Source organism: Carcharhinus amblyrhynchos, chromosome 8 (genome assembly GCF_965287045.1).
Source record: "Carcharhinus amblyrhynchos chromosome 8, sCarAmb.v2.hapA, whole genome shotgun sequence".
In the NCBI taxonomy this organism is placed as follows: Eukaryota; Metazoa; Chordata; class Chondrichthyes; order Carcharhiniformes; family Carcharhinidae; genus Carcharhinus; species Carcharhinus amblyrhynchos.
In genome coordinates this window covers 102,646,773-102,666,326 of record NC_137331.1, presented here as the reverse complement: position 1 = coordinate 102,666,326, position 19,554 = coordinate 102,646,773, and the positions used below count along the sequence as shown (strand labels likewise).

General features: G+C 42.6%; 1 protein-coding gene across 3 annotated transcripts in view; it reads left to right on the top strand.

Moving 5' to 3' along the window:
• fam135b (family with sequence similarity 135 member B) overlaps window positions 1-19,554 on the top strand; it is a 401,595-nt gene that overhangs the window by 335,950 nt on the left and 46,091 nt on the right. For all 3 annotated transcript variants that reach the window (XM_080194586.1, XM_080194584.1, XM_080194585.1), the window contains 2 exons: window positions 4,599-4,771; window positions 6,618-6,709. In XM_080194586.1, the coding sequence (XP_080050712.1) occupies window positions 4,599-4,771; window positions 6,618-6,709 (265 nt within the window). The remainder of the gene's footprint in view (window positions 1-4,598; window positions 4,772-6,617; window positions 6,710-19,554) is intronic.

Genomic DNA, 19,554 nt, shown 5'->3' with positions numbered 1-19,554 from the left:
CTAAACATAATAAGTTATCACTGCGGAGGAGCATAATAAGACTAAAGATTGGTTGGTTGTATAAAGTGCAGGAGGGTTGCTAAGATCCTAAGAGACTGTATCATAATGTGTATGTGCTTATAGAAAAGGAGGGGAGAGAATGAACTGGGTGAAAGTCTTGTTTTTAAAAAGGACGCTTGTCCTGTCCTAATATCAGCTAGCAGCCCAGGACTGGATACACCAGATGAACATGGTGCCTCTTATGCATGAGGACTGAAGGTTGTGGGACTGTGTTCAAAGACAGTGTATATGGGTAATCATTAGCGAATGCGATTTTGTCTTTCCACTGCATAATGCAACATGGGAGATGCCTACTGGCAATGTCACTGGATTCATAATGCAGGGACCCAGGCCAATGACACCATGACAGCTGGTGGAATTAAAAAGTATCCAGAATTGAAAGCTGGGGCGGGATTTTCTGGCCGTGCTCACCCCTAAATTGGAAAATCCCACCTGAAGTCAGCAGACCTTTGCATGATCCAGGGACTTAGAAGGACAAAAAGGGGCCATGAAATGTCCTTGGCAGGTAACACTGAGGAGAATCTCAAGGCTTTTTATGCATATAAGGAGGAAGGGGGTAGCTAAGGAAAAGATAGATCCACTCAAGGATTCCCGTGACAGATGGGATGGGAAAATTCCTCCCTTAGCCTCAGTAATAATGATCATAAAACTATTATTAATTATTTTAAAACCCATCTCGTTTGCTAATGCACTTTGGGGAGAGAAATCTGTTGCCTTTATGTGGTCTGGTTACATCAGACTCCAGGTCCACAGCAATGCGATTGATGCCAGATTGCACTGTGAAATTTCCCAGCAATAGTAACATAAATATATACATGGTCAAATCTGCTTGAGGGGAAATCGTGGGGCAGACTTATTATGATTCTTAAGAAAACAAACTTCAGCACCTTTATTGTCCGCTTTTAGCAATCCTGTTCTGCATATAAAGAACAAAGTCAGGACTTCCCAGAACGGAGCAACAATATTTGTAAGAACATAAGAAATAGGAGCAGGAGTAGGTCATCTAGCCCCTCAAGCCTGCCCCGCCATTCATTAAGATCATGGCTGATCTGTAGTGGTTCAGTTCCACTTTCCCGCTTTCTCCCCATAACCCTTAATCCTCTTGCCTACCAAAAACCTATCTAGCCGTGTCTTCAATATATTTAGCTAGGCAGCCTCCACCACTTCAATGGGCAGAGAATTCCAGAGATTCACCACCTTTTGAGTGAAGAAGTTCCTCCTCAACTCTGTTCTAAACTGCACCCCCCCCCCCCCCTTATCTTGAGGGTGTGCCCTCTAGTCCTGCTGTCCTTTCTGAGGGGGAAGAATCTCTCTACCTCTACCCTATCCATCCCCTTCATCATCTTATATGTCTCTATAAGATCCCCCCTCATCCTTCTAAGCTCCAACGAGGATAAGCCCAATCTATTCAGCCTCTCTTCATAGTTCAACCCCCTCAACTCCGGTATCAGCCTAGTGAACCTTTTGCATTCATGACATTACCTAGGTGACTTCTTCCTTTGATTGGAGTGCAGAACATAGACTAGGAAATAAAGTAACAAACAGGGCTACAGGCAAAGTACAATGCCCAGCTACACCACTTCAAATGAAAGTGAGGACATATAGCACAATTTGCCTATATATCTGAAAACAGTCATCTTGTTCAATGCCCAAGGTGACTGGCACTGCCCAAACTTCAAATAACACAACACTCACGAGGCGGGTATCTCTGTATAAAGACCTAACTCTATTTCAACTAACGGCCACCAGGAGTTCATCAAAGGGTTAAATAGCTCTGACATAGAGCAGCAAAACTTCTCGGATGAATCTCACATATACAATCAAAAACAGATCAATTGTAGTTTCTTCTTGTCAATCATTCTCACCTTTCAATAGCTTTATAGAAAAATCAATCATTTACGGGATGCACAAGTCAACAATAATACATGTCAAATACTTTAACCAATCGAATTCCACCCCTCAGCACAATGGTATTTTATTAGTCTGTGAAGTCTGGAAGCTGACTCCTCTCCCATACCGTGGTTGCCTAGTAGCCTAAGACGCTCAGTTCAGAGTTCAAATAAACGTTCTCACAGATTCTCTCAAGGTCACTGTCTAACCAGACAAACTCGTGACACCAGGTCTAGGCACCAGTCCATCTTGTCTGGATAGTGAATAAACCTTATGAAATATGATAAAGTGTTCTAAATGTTCTCCCATCCGAAATTTTACTGATAAAACTTGCATATTTCCAAGACCTAAATATACTTTCAAAATATGGCTTTGCCCTGATGACTTTTAGCATAATGCCTTGCAGTAAAATGCTTTTTATTAAAGAACAATATTTCTTAAAATCAATAATAATACTTTCAAAATATCAGCGAAGTGTTTTACAATCAGAATTACTTGTTTGAATCAATTGCTGAATTTAATTGAATGCTGCTCATCATGTCAGTGCTACTAATCTAAAAATCTTACCACCCCACTGGGGTCCCATTTACAAATGCCTGTGGAGAATTACTTCTAGGCCTAATTTGAGTTATCCCTAAAAGTATCCCTTGGATGTACCATTTAGTTTGTCGCTCAGAACTGACAATTGTTTTGAATAATCCAGACTCACTGGCCAGAATTTTCCAGGGACCAGGCAATCCTGCTGGCATGAACGGCCAGAAAATTCCGACCATTGTCTGCCACCATATCTGTACAGTCCGACACCCTTACACCCAATTTATAATTCCAGATTACTAAAATACATTGCCTGAACAATTTATCTATCTCTTAATTTCCCGATTTTTGGTGTTATTGCTTTAAATACATTATTAGTTTGTTTACTTATCCTAAGGGGTATTTTCTTTCATGATTGTAAACTTCACGATACTTTCATGTGCATCAAGGAACTCATTAACTTGGGGAATGCCAGGCTTATCCTCTTTTCAAGCAATCCCAGGCTAGGAAGAACACAATTTAATTGTTAACACGCTGATCAGCTGAATTTCACAAGTGACACTTTCATCGTCCTAAAACTACATGGACTAACAAAAGGTTTGTTGCACAATGACGTTATAAATAAGTTGCCTATGTAGACGTTACATTTCTGATTTGAATACCTGCATCATCCCTTCTTGATTTCATTTTGCAATAATGTTACATTTAAGAGTTTAAGAGAGAAAGCAATTTTTCATTGTAGCCTTACTGGTTGGCAGTCAAACACTAGCTTTGCCCAGTGAGCTAATGGTCATTCATGCTATTGAATAAAACCAATTCATCAGAGGTCAGGGAACCAGAACTCAATTTGGGCAGAGACAATAAATAGACGGTGGCACATTAACCATCTGTTATACGCCCAGCTTTATACTCAGTTCATTAACCTCAATGGAATTGACATTACAACATCACAGCCTTTGCACTACTAAATGAGCTGGACTTCTAGAATTCCTGTCATAGGAGCTAGGAATTACTAGGAGCATTTTCAAAATAATGCTCTTGGTGTGTCTGTGTCCTGATGCCTCCGAGAAGAATCAGAATTTTCAAAGCGAAGGTGAGAGCTGGGAACCTACTTGCCTCTATTTAGAAGTTGTTAAGCTCCATGAGGAGTCTGTTCTTGAGCTTGAGAGGGTTAGAGGGCAATACTCAAAGTGCAAATCAGCAGATCCGAGCAGGATGTTACACGTTGGTGCACAGCTGTCGGGTTCAGTGCAGGGAGATGAGGAAATATTTTGCCCCAAGGGACTATTGCATGAGGTTTGGCGCAGTAACTTTTAGTTGGCCGTCTATTCACTTTGCTGTGTTGTGAGGCTGCTGATCCTCTGATATGCTATCTTCTGTTCTGCAATGCAGCAGCAGACCCCCATCGTGGCTGGCATCTGGCTTCGACAATCATGCTAAGCAGGCAGCTCTCGCCACTATGTAATGCTCGGCATCACTAATTGTATGCTTAGTTTGACGCAGGCCTAATTAGGGCACCTACCTTTAATAATTATCTTGTGTGAGTGGCACAGATATGGTGCAGGACTGGGATCAGGAAATTAGTTGGACAATGGGTTCCTGATCCCAGACTGAAAATCAAGCCCTCATTACCTCCCTTTCCTAATCTGGAGAGTTAATTTGTCATAGAAACATAGGAATTAGCCCACTCCACCAATTAAAATGACCATGGCTGATCTTATCCTGATCGCAACTCCACTTTCCTGCCTGCTGCCCATAGCCCCTTATCCCGTTTTTCATCAGAAATGTTTCTTGAATCTGTTGATTCTGCCTTCACTGCACTCTGGGGCAGCGAGTTCCACAGATTCACAACCCTCTGAGAGAACTAGTTTCTCCTCATCTCAGTATAGAACCTGCCTCCTCTCATTCCCTATCGATGACCTCTTGTTCTAAATGGTCCCACAAGAGACTGTCCAACAATCGCTGAAAATGTTTGAAAGGTATAAAGGGATATTTAGCCTGTTCAAATAGTGATTCTTTCTACTAGGTGTGAAAGCCAAGGGAATGTGCCATTCAGCCCCTCTCTCTATGCTATGCACATATATAGATCTCAACTTTGTAACTTTTTATTGCAGTTTTGTCCAGGCCAAAGAAGAGCTGCTAAAGGGATTGAAGTTTGATGGCTTATTATACAGTGACCTGCCCTTTCTTGCTTCTGACATCCCTTACTTCACCCCAGAGGAGGAGGAGGAGGAGGAGAATTTGGAGGAGGGAATCCACCTGATTATTTGTGTTCATGGATTGGATGGTAGGTAACGACTGTGGAGTAAGATTGAGAATTATATCCACCCACTCACTCAACAGGAAAGAGGAGATTTGTAACAGCTTTGTCTAGCCACGGCTAGACCATCTCTAAACATTTCATTGTATTGCTCATCCCCCTCCAAACCCTACTTCCTTCTGAAGCCACCACAAATAAAAACTCTCCTCATCTCATTCCCAACTGCCTGCCCTATTCAATATCTTTCACCCAGACCCTTCAGCGCCACTACATTTCTGCAGATGTATACGAGAGCTGGATTGGCTATGCTAAATTCCTCCCTGTTCAACCCCATCCTCATCTTGGACATAATCCCCAACTATTCAGTTGCACCATTACTGTTCCCCAGTACGACTCATATCTCTGCTTTCTTAAGTATAAAGAAAGCAGACTTGAACGGACATGGCAAACAACAGATGTAGCAATTCATTGCCAGATTTGGCTGAATCACGTATGTCACCGTCAAAAATTGCTCACTACTCCTGGATCATCTTGGATTGTGGGGATAACGCCCAACATCTTTCCTCTAATACAGACCCCTCTCTCCTGTCTCCTCCATTTTCACTGCCAATAACAAGCTTGGGGGACTCATGGATTCCTTTGTTGCTAAGATGGAAAGCGTCCAATCAGCTGCTATAGCTACTTCCCTCTTCCTTAGCTTACTGGGCCAAACCTCCTGTAAAACTCCTCCTGCCCTCGCCCTGAACTTGGGGAGTGATGGGGAGAACAAATTCTTCATTCTACTTATTTCTAATCTTGCTTAAGCCATGTAAATTTTATCATAAATGTTATGTTCTCAGTCATATAGTACGCCTACCTCTAAATGTCCTGATACTTACCCAGGACCATGAATAGTTAGCTCCAAGAGAATGAGCTAAAATTTTGCATGGCATGTCGCCATTGCCAAGGTGATCAATTGTCCAATTTTCCCTCTGACCTTGGCTCCATGTTCTCTGGTTGTTACATGGGAGAACATAACTGTAATGAACACTGATGTGGGGCACTTTGCATGTGTTCTGCAATCTCTGGTTGCATCTCTGCTGAAAACAATTTATAAATTGTTGCCATCGTTAGAATTTTGGTGTCCTTGCATTTGTTCTCCTAGAGTCCCTACAGTGCAGAGGGAGGACATTTGGCCCATCAAGTCTGCACCGATTCTCCAAGCATCTTACCCATTGCCACAATCCTGCCCTATCCCCATAATCCTGCACATTTACCATGGCCAATCCACCTAACCTACACATCTTTGGACTCTAAGGGGCAATTTAACATGGCCTAACCTGCAGATGTTTGGAGTGTGGAAGGAAACTAGAGCACCCGGAGAAAACCCATACAGACACAGGAAAAATGTGCAAACTTCACACAGTCACACGAGGCTGAAATCGAACCTGGGTCCCTGGTGCTGTGAGACAGCAGTGCGAACCACTATGCTACCATTTCACCCTGATGAGTGCAAGTTGAAAAGATTTGTTAACATGTCTCTTTTTTCAGCAATATTCAAATTCTGTGTTATCAAGCGGCTGTTTGTTGTTTTCATAGTGGAAATTGTGTTTCCTGAGACAAATGTTTAATCTCTGTTCATGATGTTAGTGTTTCATGTTGTAGTATAGTTACATTAAAGATAACAAACCTTTAGCAGCCAAACGTTATACATGATAAGTGTCAAGCCAACCATTTTATCCATGAACGCCATATGTAAGATCAACTGGGGACTTGCACTGGCTCTATAGATATTTAAGGACACAATGCAATCAGGAGCAGAAAGTTAATTGATGGCCATCCTTTTCCAGCTCCATGTACTGAGACCAGATAATGAATAGTTGTTCTTTTGCAGGTAACAGTGCAGATCTACGACTTGTGAAGACTTTCATTGAGCTAGGGCTTCCTGGCGCCAAACTGGATTTCTTAATGTCCGAAAGGAACCAGGTGAGGAACGATGAGATTTAACCGGGTTCCTCATTTTAACTGTGGGGAATAAGCACGCTATTCTTTGTTGATCATGAGGTCTCTTAAAACAGGAGATTTTAAAAAAGGGAAGACTCAGAAATAAAGATAGACAAATCTGAAAATGCATTTAATAGGAAAATGTAAGTTAGACATTTTGTTTCTGAAACATAGTCCTGCCTTTCTCTTTTAGCTGCTGGATCAGCCTGTAGAGCTTTTCTGTCATGTTCCCCATTGATATGTTCGAAGGAACCTGGATCCACAACAGTTCTAACTTATAGTTCAGGCTCTACGCTTGTGTGGGACTTTTTAGTGAATTCTATATAATTATGATGGGCCAGATTCTCCGATCTCACCCACGGCTGAGATTCTCCGGTCAGTATAGAAAAGATTTACTAGGATGCTATTGGGACTTGATGGTTTGGGTTATAAGGAGAGGCTGGATAGACTGGGACTTTTTTCTCTGGAGTGTAGGAGGCTGAGGAGTAATCTTGTAGAGATCTATAAAATAATGAAGAGCATGATAGTCAATATCTTTTCCCAAAGGTAGGGGAGTCTAAAACCAGAGGGCATATGTTTAAGGTGAGAGGGGAGAGATGCAAAAGGGTCCAGAGGGGCAATTTTTTCACACAGAGGGTAGTGAGTGTCTGGAACAAGCTGCCAGAGATAGTGACAGAGGTGGGCGTAACTTTGTCTTTAAAAAAGCATTTAAACAGTTACATGTGCAAGATTGGTACAGAGGGATATGGGCCAAAAGCAGGCAATTGGGACTAGCTTAATGATGAAAACTGGATGGGATGGACAAGTTGTGCCAAAAGGCCTGTCTCCATGTTGTAAACCTCAATGAGAATCTGGTGAACTGGTTTGGTACCAATAGCATCTCTCTCAGTATCACCAAAACAAAGGAGATTGTCATTGACTTCAGGAAGCATAAAGGAGAACTGGCCCCTGTTTACATTAAAGGGGACGAAGTAGAAAGGGTCGACAGCTTCAAGTTTTTAGCTGTCCAGATCATCAACAACCTGTCCTGGTCCCCCCATACTGACACTATAGTTAAGAAAGCCCACCAATGCCTCTACTTTCTCAAAAGACGAAGGAAATTTGGCATGTCAGCTACAATTCTCACCAACTTTTACAGATGCACCATAGAAAGCATTCTTTCTGGTTGTATCACAGCTTGGTATGGCTCCTGCTCTGCGCAAGACCACAAGAAACTACAGAAGGTTGTGAATGTAACCTAATCCATCATGCAAACCAGCCTCCCATCGTTTGACTCTGTCTACATTTCCTACTGCCTCGGCAAAGCAGCCAGCATAATTAAGGACCCCACGCACTCCGGACATTCTCTCTTCCATGTTCTTCCTTCGGGAGAAAAATATGTAAGTCTGAGGTCACGTACCAACTGACTCAAGAGTAGCTTCTTCCCTGCTGCTGTCAGACTTTTGAATGGACTTACCTTGCATTCAGTTGATCTTTCTCTGCACCCTAGTTATGACAGTAACACTACATTCTGCACTCACTCATTGCTTTCTCTATGAACAGTATGTTTTGTCTGTATAGCACGCAAGGAACAATACTTTGTATGTTAATACATGTGACAATGATAAATCAAATTAAAAAGGAATCAATTGTCCTGTGAGGGCATTGGATCCTTTATTGTCCATTCAGTGTAATTTTGGAGAATTTCAACAGCAAGCATTACAGGAGTGATTTGTATGCAGTTTAAAAGCGAAATTTTTCGCAATGCAATAGGAACAGAGGATACGGGAAAATCTCAGCAGATCTGCCAACATCTGTCAGGAGAGAAAGTATAGTTACTGTTTGGAGTCCTTTGACTTTTCATCAGAACTGAACATAGAACATAGAACATTACAGCGCAGAACAGGCCCTTCGGCCCACGATGTTGCGCCGACCAGCTTTTTAAAAAAAAACAACACTAACCCACTAATCTAAACCAATCCCATTTCGTCCATAAACCTATCCACAGATCTCTTAAACGCCCCCAAACTAGGCACATTTACAACTGCAGCTGGCAGGGCATTCCAGTCCCTCACCACCCTCTGGGTAAAGAACCTACCCCTGACATCAGTCCTATAACTACCCCCCCTTAATTTAAAGCCGTGCCCCCTCGTGCTAGCTTTCTCCATCCTAGGAAAAAGGCTATCACTATCCACCCTGTCTAAACCTCTAATCATCTTATATGTTTCAATAAGATCCCCTCTTAGCCGCCTTCTTTCCAGCGAAAACAACCCCAAATCTCTCAGTCTCTCCTCATAGGATCTCCCCTCCATACCAGGCAATATCCTGGTAAACCTCCTCTGCACCCTCTCCAAAGCCTCTACATCCTTCCTGTAATGTGGGGACCAGAACTGCACACAATACTCCAAGTGCGGCCGCACCAGAGTTGTGTACAGTTGCATCATGACGCTGCGACTCCTAAATTCAATCCCCCTACCAATAAACGCCAAGACACCATATGCCTTCTTAACAACCTTATCTACTTGATTCCCAACTTTCAGGGATTTATGTACACATACACCTAGATCCCTCTGCTCCTCCACACTATTCAAAGTCCTCCCGTTAGCCCTATACTCAACACATCTGTTATTCCTACCGAAATGAATTACCTCACACTTCTCCACATTAAACTCCATCCGCCACCTCGCGGCCCAGCTCTGCAACCTTTCCAAGTCACCCTGCAAACTATGACACCCTTCCTCACAATCTACCACACCTCCGACTTTGGTGTCATCAGCAAACTTACTAATCCACCCAACTATACCCTCATCCAGATCATTAATAAAAATTACAAACAGCAGTGGCCCCAAAACAGATCCCTGAGGCACACCACTCGTAACTGAACTCCATGACGAATATTTACCATCAACCACCACCCTCTGTCTCCTATCTGCTAGCCAATTCCTGATCCAATTACCTAGATCACCCCCAATCCCATACATCTGCATTTTCTGCAGAAGCCTACCATGGTGAACTGAAGGGAGGGAGACTGCATTAGAGCTGTGTGAGATTGCAACAAAAAGTTACAACTTTAAGAACAAGACAGATAGTGAGACGGGGCGGGCAGGGAGCAGGCTGTAAACTCAACGTTGAATTTGGCAACTTTATATCGTGACCTTTTCCTCTATGATCTTAAACCCCTTTTTTAAAAAAAATCCCGTACACATATTAGCTCAGGGCAATATTTATTTCAGCTCCAAACAGGCAGACAGCATTTGAAAAAGCACAGAGTTCAGATAAAGGCACACAGTGTGCAATGTTTCAAAACTCTGCAGAATATTTGGGTCATAGGGCAGGTAAAGGTAGGTTGCATCTGACCAAGAATAGGTAATCAATGAATGCACCATGCTCAAAATGTCTCTGGGCTGGGTTTATTTTTGGGTTTATTCACACCAACTTTGGGAGTGTGGTGAGGCATTCCAGTTGTGCAAAAGCAAATAGGCAGATGGTAGATGGACAAATTCTTCTGAACAAATCTTGGTAGATGGTACAATGCAAGTACAAGAAAATGTGTCCAAAGAGATTAAGCTATCAAGTACTGCCTCTCCACACAGAGAAGGTGTCACGATCTTTCACATGTTGTGGAGAGATAAAGACAAGAAAAAACTTGATTGCATTTGCCTCATGCAGCCTCTCAGTTCCAGTGAGTGAATTCATGCTCAGACAGAATTATCTTTGATTTTTGGAACAAGAAGAATTCATAAAAACCTGACAGCTATTTTGAATCCAAAGTCTCCAGTACCTGCTTTAGTTCTAGGTGAATTCATTGATAGGCTTTGATTTTATGTATTCACCAGTGCGACATTAAGTACAGACAATCGGAAGATCATTGTACTGGTTATCAGGACATGGTACCAGAATTAACCCTAATGTTAGGGGGATTAACGGGGTAAATATGAGAGCTTATGGAAATAGGGTCTGGGTAGGATTGTGGTTGGTGCAGGCTCAATGGGCCAAATGGCCTCCTTCTGTGTAGCAGGGATTCTATACTGTGAAAATCTCCTAGTTGCTACACTCCTGCGCCTGTTTGGGTAGTAAAAAGTCTGACAACACCAGGTTTTAGTCCAACCTATTTATTTGATAATGTACTCGCAAGCTTTCGAGGGGTTACCCTCTTCGTCAGGTGAATGGAGAGTTCTCTCCATTCACCTGACGAAGAGGGTAACCCCTCGAAAGCTTGCGAGTATATTATCAAATAAATAGGTTGGACTAAAACCTGGTGTTGTCAGACTTTTTACTGTGTTTACGCCAGTCCAACGCCGGCATACCCACATCCTGTTTGGGTACACAGAGAGAATTTAGCATGGCCAGTGCACCTAACCAGCACGCCTTTAGGAGTGTGGGAGGAAACCGGAGCACCTGGAGGAAATCCACGCAGACAGAGGGAGAACATGCAGACTCCTCACAGACAGTGACCCAAGCTGGGAATCGAATCCAGATCCCTGGCACTGTGAGACAACAATGCTAAGCAGTGCCTTGTCTTGAGATGACTGTATTGTAAACTGGTTGCTAACGCAGGCAGTCAATGGAGAAATCAGGACATTTTCTTAATGCTTAAGAGTGAGTTGTAAATTGATTAAGCTTATATATGTGGGGAGCCAGAGTTGTAACTTCTGCAAGCTATGGCCTGCCATTTCAACATGACCTTCATGATCAACACTTAAGAGGTGAGCTTGACAAAGGGCCAATTGCAAAGCTACCTTTAGTAGCCAGAGTTGGATAAAGATAGAAGACACAGTCAATCAGTATAAAGCCTGTCAAGCAATAGAAAATAAGTCTTCATTGATATCTTTGCAAACACGAAATGGCTAGCTCCAGTGTGCCAGACGCTATGCGTAGAGTTTGCTGAATTTGAAGGGGCATTCGCTATTCATTGTGATAGCTAGCCATTTGAAGTGGGTTGACGTTTTTCCAATATATGGAATAACAACTACAAAAGCTCTCAATTTTTTTTTGCTTAGTTTGTTTGCTGCTTATGGGTTCCCAGAGGAATTTGTGTCCCACAGCGGAGCTCAGATATGCTCAGAAGAGTTTGCAAATTCCATGAGAATGAACAGGGTGAAGCACACGAGAGTTCCAATGTATCATCTGCTTCAAGTGGAGTAGCAGAGTGCACAGTGCAAATTAATAAGCATGCTCTTGCTAAACAAATGTTGGGTACACATTGGAAGAAATATCAATTGTCATTGAATCTCGAGAATGCTGATTTTTTTCTGTTTACTTATCATAACACATAAACAACTATGGCAAACAGAAAGTCAGTGGAATTATTTCTGAGAAGACAGCTCTGAATGAGGTTTTCATTGCTGAAGCCACATTTAGCACAGTGAGTGGAAGAAAAATGATCCAGACAGAAAGAGAAATGGGGGAGAAAGAATTGAGAAGTCAAAGCAGAAGATTACAGCGAGAGAGCTTTGTCATAAGTGGTTAGAGAGTCATAGAGGTTTATAGCATGGAAACCGGCCCTTTGGCCACCTTGTCCAAGCTGCCCTTTTTTTTAACCCCTAAGTTAGTCCCAGTTGCCCACATTTGGCCCATATTCCCCTATACCCATTGTATCCATGTAACTGTCTAAACGTTTTTTTTAAGACAAAATTGTAACCACTTCTACTACCATCTCTGGCAGCTTGTTCCAGACACTCACCACCCTCTTTGTGAAAAAATGCCCCTCTGTAGACTTTTGTATCTCTCCCCTCACCTTAAACTTATGCCCTCTAGTTTTAGACTCCCCTACCTTTGGGAAAAGATATTGACTATCTAGCTGATCTGAGCCCCTCATTATTTCATAGACCTCTATAAGATCACCCCTCAGTCTCCTACGCTCCAGAGAAAAATGTCCCAGTCTCTCCAGCCTGTCCTTATAATTCAAACCATCACGTCCTGGTAGCATCCTAGTAATATCTTCTGCACCCTTTCTGGTTTAATAATATCCTTTCTATAATAGGGTGAACAGAATTGTACACAGTATTTCAAATGTGGCCTTACCAATGTCTTGTACAACTTCAACAAGACGTCCCAACTGCCGTATTCAGTGTTCTGAGCAATGAAACCAAGCATGCTGAATGCCTTCTTCACCACTCTGTCCACCCATGACTCCACTTTCAAGGACCTATGAACCTGTACCTCTTGATCTCTTTGTTCTGTAACTCTCCCCAGTTCCTACCATTAATGTCCCTTTGCCTTCCCGCAGACTCCCCAGTTAACTTTGGAAAGTTCCTGCCTGATACCATTAAAATTCGCCTTGCCCCAATTTAGAATTTTAACTTTTGGGCCAGACCTAACATTTTCCATAGCTATCTTAAAACGAATAGAATTATGGTTACCAGGAAGAGTTGCAAAACCATCTGGCCTTCCTATCTATTTGGTCAAGATGTTTGCTGGTGGGAAGGTTAGGTTTGTAAATTCCTGCCCTGGTTCAATCTACAAAAATGTATCCCCTTTCATTTATCTAAATTAAACTCCATCTACCATTCGTCAACCCACTGGCCCAATTTTTCAAGAACCTGTTGCAATCCGAGATAACCTTCTTCATTGCCCACTATGCCTCCAATCTTGGTGTGATCTGCAGACTTACTGATCATGCCTCCTATATTCTCATCCAAATCTTTAATATAAATGACAAATAACAATGGATCCAACACCAATCCCTGAGGCACACCGCTGGTTACAGGGCTCCAGTTTGAAAAACAATCTTCTACAACCAAGCTCTGTCTTCTGTCATCAAGTCAATTTTGTATCCATTTAGCTACCTCACCCTGGATCCCGTGAGATTTAACCTTATGCAATAACCTACTATGCAGTACCTTGTCAAAGGCCTTGCTAAAGTCCATGTAGACAACGTCAAGTGCACTGCCCTAATCTACCTTCTTGATGACCCCTTCAAAAAAACTTAATGAAATTTGTGAGACATGATTTCCAGTCACAGAGGCATGCTGAATGTCCCTAATCAATCCTTACGTCTCTAAAGCCTGTAAATCCTATCACTCAAAATATCTTCCAACAACTTACCCACTGCAGATGTGAGGCTCACTGGCCTGTAGCTCCCAGGCTTTTCCCTGCAACCCTTTTTAAACAAAGGCACAACATTTGCCACCATCCAATCTTCAGGCACCTCATCCGTGATTATCGATGATTCAAAAATCTCTGCTAGGGGACCTGCAATTTCCTCCCTAGCTTCCCACAATGTCCTAGGATACATTTCATCAGGTCCTGGGGATTTATCTACCTTGGTGCACTTTCAGACTTCCAGCATCTCCTTCTCTGCAATGTGTGCACTCCTCAAGACATCACTATCATTTATCCCAAGTTCACTAACATCCATGCTCTTCTCAACAGTAAATTCTGATGAGAAATATTCATTTAAGATCTCACCCATCTCCTGTGGATCTGCACATAGATGACCTTGTTGGTCCTTAAGAGGCCCTACTGTCTCACGTGTTACTCTTTTGCCCTTTATGTATTTCTGGAAGCTCTTTGGAATCTTCTTTGCCTTATCTGCCAAAACAAACTTGTGTCCCCTTTTTGCACTCATGATTTATCTCTTAACCGTACTCCTACACCCCCTGTAATCTTCAGGGGATTCACTTGATCCCAGCTGCCTATGCATGTCATGGGCCTCCTTCTTCTTCTTGACCAGGGTCTCAATATCCCAAATCATCCAGGGTTCCCTACTTTTACCAGCCTTGCCCTTCACTCTAAGAGGAATGTGCTTATCTTGAACCCTGGTTAACACATTTTTGAAAGCGTGCCGCTTACCAGACGTCCCTTTGCCTCCCCACAAACTCCCCCAATTAACTTTTGAAAGTTCCTGCCTGATACCATCAAAATTGGCCTTGCCCCAATTTAGAATTTTAACTTTTGGGCCAGACCTATCATTCTCCATAGCTGTCTTAAAACAAACAGAATTATGGTTACCAGGAAGAGTTGCAAAAATATCTGGCCTTCCTATAAATTTGGTCAAGATGTTTGCTGGTGGGGAGACTAGGTTTGTATATATTTTTTACTCTTTTATTAGTGTCACAAGTAAGCTTACATTAACACTGCATCAAAGTTACTGTGAAAATCCCCAAGTCGTCACATCTGTTCGGGTACACTGAGGGAGAATTTAGCATGGCCAACGCATCCAACCTGCACATCTTTCGGACTGTGGGAGGAAACCGGAGCACCTGGAGGAAACCCACATAGAGGTGGGGAGAATGTGCAGACTCTGCACAGACGGTGACCCAAGCCAGGAATCAAACCCAGGTCCTTGGCGCTGTGAGACAGCAGTGCTAACCCCTGCACCACTGTGCTGCCATAGATCGTGTATTTCCTTCAGAGGTTCATGAAGGAAGTTGGGAAGAATCAGAAGAGTCTGATGAATTGAATAGTTGAGTTTTGAGTAGGGTGCCAATAGTTACACAGTTAGTGCCTGAAAGCATTTGAGATCTGAGTCAGAATCTTGACTGACATATCTGATGAAGTGAATTGAAGGCCATGATCAAAAGCAGTCTTCGTTGGAGAAAGTATCTCCTCTATCTCAGATTAAAATGGGACAAGATCCTTTGGCAAATTCTGGAAGTAGGGGTCAAGAAAGGTGGTGTCCATTTAGGCAACGAAACCAGCGGTTAAGTTGGATTTGTTAATAAATTGAAAAGAGAAAGAAATGCACCTTGTTGCATGGAATTTCAAAGTTCTGCAACTTTTTTACTAAGGAGGAAGGAGAATAATGGGACCACCTGTTGGCCAAATGTATATATCTTGCCAAACCAGCATGAACTAGTTTCAGTTGGGTATTTTGATCTACATGTGCTGCACAGTCTTTTCTGGCCTGTAAAGATATTATACCCCATGTCCCACAATGATACATAAGATGTTATAATAGATATTGGAAAATAGCTGCCATTTTAAGATAAACATAGTGGTTGATTAAAACAGAAGAGATAGTTTTAGCTGGTGTGCAACATGGCCTACTGATGTAGTCACTGACCGCCCACCCTCAGTGGATACAATTCATGTGTATGAACATCAAAACTACAGATATTGTGCCTTTAATGTAGGAAATTATCCCAATGCACTTCATAGGAGCATAATCAGATGAAAATAAATACCAGGCAAAAAGTAGATTATAATAACTCCAGGAATCAGCTGTAAAGGAGCAGTGCTTTATTGCACAAAATAAAGTAATAAAGTGACTAACCCAAACATGTCCCAGCCAGGATAATGCAATTATGGACTCACTCAGGGTCCTGCTTAATACAGGGCTCGGTATACGACCTTCACATGGTGAGTTAATTACCAAACCACAGGGAGTTTGTATGCAATGAGTCCTTCAGCAGGGTCAATCAAAGATTCCCCATGCAAGTCTTAGGGATTATCACAGAGACATAAGGACAGACTGAGCCAAAGACGAAGGGTTAATGGAACATCTTTATTTTGGAGAAGTTTGAGATTAATTTCCCAACCACCTTTTGGTGGTGTATGTGTAGGCAAACATTACCAATGGAATTGTGTTGGCTTTATCACATTTTCAGAGGAGAAGAAGTTGAGAAAATTGGAGTTGGGGGGGGTAAAGAAAAAAGACGCAAAGAGGAAAAGCATAAATACTGTCAAAGAAAGCTAGCAGAGAAGGAGACCATAATAAGACTATAAGATATAAGAGCAGAATTAGGCCATTTGGGCCATCGGATCTCTTCTGCCATTGAATCATGGCTGATAAATTTCTCAACCCCATTATCCTGCTTTTTCTCCTTAACCTTTGATCCATTTACCAATTAAGACCCTATCAAGACTTCGCACCTACCTTACAATTCCTTTGTTTCAACTCCTGCAATGGTACAGTAAACACAGTCCTAAACTAGAATTACAGACTCGTAGAGCCAGGAGAGGCCCTTCGGCCCACCGAGTATGCACTGACATGTTCGAAACACCTGAACTCCCATCTGTCAACACTTGACGCATAGCCCTGAATGTTATGATGTGCCAAGTGTGCGTCCAGATACTTTTTAAAGGATGTCAGGTAACCCGCCTCTACTACCCTCCCAGGCAGCACATTCCAGACGGAGACCATCCTCTGGGTAAAAAAGTTTTTCCTCACATTCCTCCCAAACCTCCTGTCCCTCACCTTGAACCCATGTCCCCTCATGACTGACCCTTCAACTGAGAGGAAAAGCTAGCTGCTCACTATCTGTTCTGTCCATGTTCCTCAGGCACACCTCAGTCAGGTTGCCCCCTCACCTTCTCTGCTCCAGCGAAAACAACTGAACCCTCTGCAACCCCTCTTCGTAGCTTAAATGTTCCATCCTAGGCAGCATCCTGGTGAATCTCCTCTGCACCCCCTCCAGTGCAATCACATCCTTTCTATAATGTGGTGGCCAGAACTGCACACAGTCCTCTATCTATGGCCTCACCAAAGTTCTATTCAACTCCAACATGACTTCCCTGCTTTTGCAGTCTATGCCTCGATTGATAAAGACAAGTGTCCCCTGTGCCTTTTTCACCACCCCACTAACATGTCCTTCCCCCTTCAGAGATCTGTGGACAAACACGCCAAAGTCCCTTTGGTCCATATTTCTAAATACGTTCTCTCACATTGCACTCACCGAATAGTGAGTAAAATTGAAGGCGTGGAATTTTCACGAGGACCCTCGAGATCTCCTGTCACATCTTCAGCAGAAAATGGACAGACGTTATGTGAGACAGTGAAAGCACAAGGCATCGCACAAATAATTTTGGTAACTGGGAAATAGCCCATACACCAGTCAACGCAAAAGGAATTTCAACTGAAGTTGACTTAGACAGTGAGTCATAGAGTCACAAATTAAGAGTAGTCACCCAGGCCAGGAACCTGAGGGTGGTTGGTGCCTATGGAACCTTATCATAGCGGAAGGTAGATGAGATGAAAGCTAGGCAGGCAAAAACAGTTCAGCAATTAAACACCTGGTGTGAAAATAATAAAACCTACAGGCTCTTATCAATATCAGTCTCTGATGGATTGCGAATGTCTGCAGCTGATTTTTTTTAATAAAAGGAAAGTAACACCTCGTAAATTAAAATCCGCAGGAGGCCAATGGGTTTTGAAAGCAGCTCCAGTTTGACAGTACTGGCACAATGCAGTAGAGGGAGCTGTTACCTCACAAATGAACAAACTGGACAAAGAAGTGCGCAGTGACGCTTGTTCTGGATTGTCTTTCATATTCAATAATCACCTTCAGTGTGGACGCTATAATACCAAATCCTTGATTATTATGGGAAAACACAAATGAGATCAAACCTTGGAGGAGGTGCAATGCCTGCTCAAATCAACTTGGATCATGTATTATAGAAAGGATGTTATTAAACTAGAAAGAGTGCAGAAGAGATTTACTAGGATGCTACCGGGACTTGATGGTTTGAGTTATAAGGAGAGGCTGAATAGACTGGGACTTCTTTTTCTCTGAAGCGTAGGAGGCTGAGGGGTGATCTTATAGAGATCTATGAAATAATGAGGGGCACAGATCAGCTAGATGGTCAATATCTTTTCGTGAAGGCAAGGGGAGTCTAAACCTATAGGTTTAAGATGAGAGGGGAGAGATACAAAAGTGTCCAGAGGGGCAATTTTTTCACACAGAGGGTGGTGATTATCTGGAACAAGCTGCCAGAGATAGTAATGCAGGTGGGTACAATTTTGTCTTTTAAAAAGCATTTAGACAGTTACATGGATAAGATGGGTTATAGAGGGATATGTGCCAAATGCGGGCAATTGGGATTAGCTTATGGGTTTAAAAAAGGACGGCATGGACAAGTTGGGCCGAGGGCCTGTTTCTATGCTGTAAACCTCTATGTAGATCAAGCCCAAGACAGGAAGACACTGTCATGTTAGCTTGGATCTGGAATGTCTTTGAATTGGACTTTGACTGGATTGAATTGGGTATAAACAACAACAAAAAAGGGAAAACAAAACTGCTTCAGCTCAGTGGAAACTGATATTACCTGGCATGAACAGACATATGAGTGCACAAGTTAGGAGCAGGAATAGGTAAATTGGAACCTGCTTCGCCATTTAATAAGATCATGGCTGATGTGATTGTAGACTCTACTTGCCTGTCTACCCTCTGTACCTTTGGACTCCTTTGTCAGTCAAGAATTTACCTAACTCAGCCATAAAAATATTCATTGACCTTGCCTCGATTGCTCTCTGAGAAAGAATTCCACAGACTAATGACCCTCTGCAAGAAAAAATGTCTTGTGATGTAGATGCTTATTTCTAAACTGTGTCCCTGAGGCCTAGTCTCTCCCACAAGGGGAAACATCCTTTCAACATCTGCCCTGTCAAGTCCCCTCAGGACCTGATGTTTCAATAAGATTACCTCTTAATCTTCTAAACCTAAAGTTTGAGTTTAAAGTTTATTTATTAGTGTCACATGTAGGCTTACATTAACACTGCAATGAAGTTACTGTGAAAATCCCCTGGTTGCCACACCCTGGCAGCTGTTTGGGCACACTGAAGGGGGAATGTGGCATGGCCAATGCACCTAATCAGCACATCTTTCAGATTGTGGGAAGAAACAAGAGCATCTGGAGGAAACCCACGCAGACACAGGGAGAATGTGCAGACTCTGCACAGACAGTGACCCAAGCTGGGAATTGAACCTAGGTCCCTGGCGATGTGAGGTAGCAGCGCTAACCACTGTGCCACCATGCCGCCCCACTGGATGAAGTTCCAACTTTTCCTCATAAAACAACTACTTCATCCCAGGAATCAATCAAGTGGACTTTCTCTGCACCGCTCCTAATGCAATTATATTCTTCTTAAATGAAGGGGTAACAACTGCAAATTAACTAAATGAAGT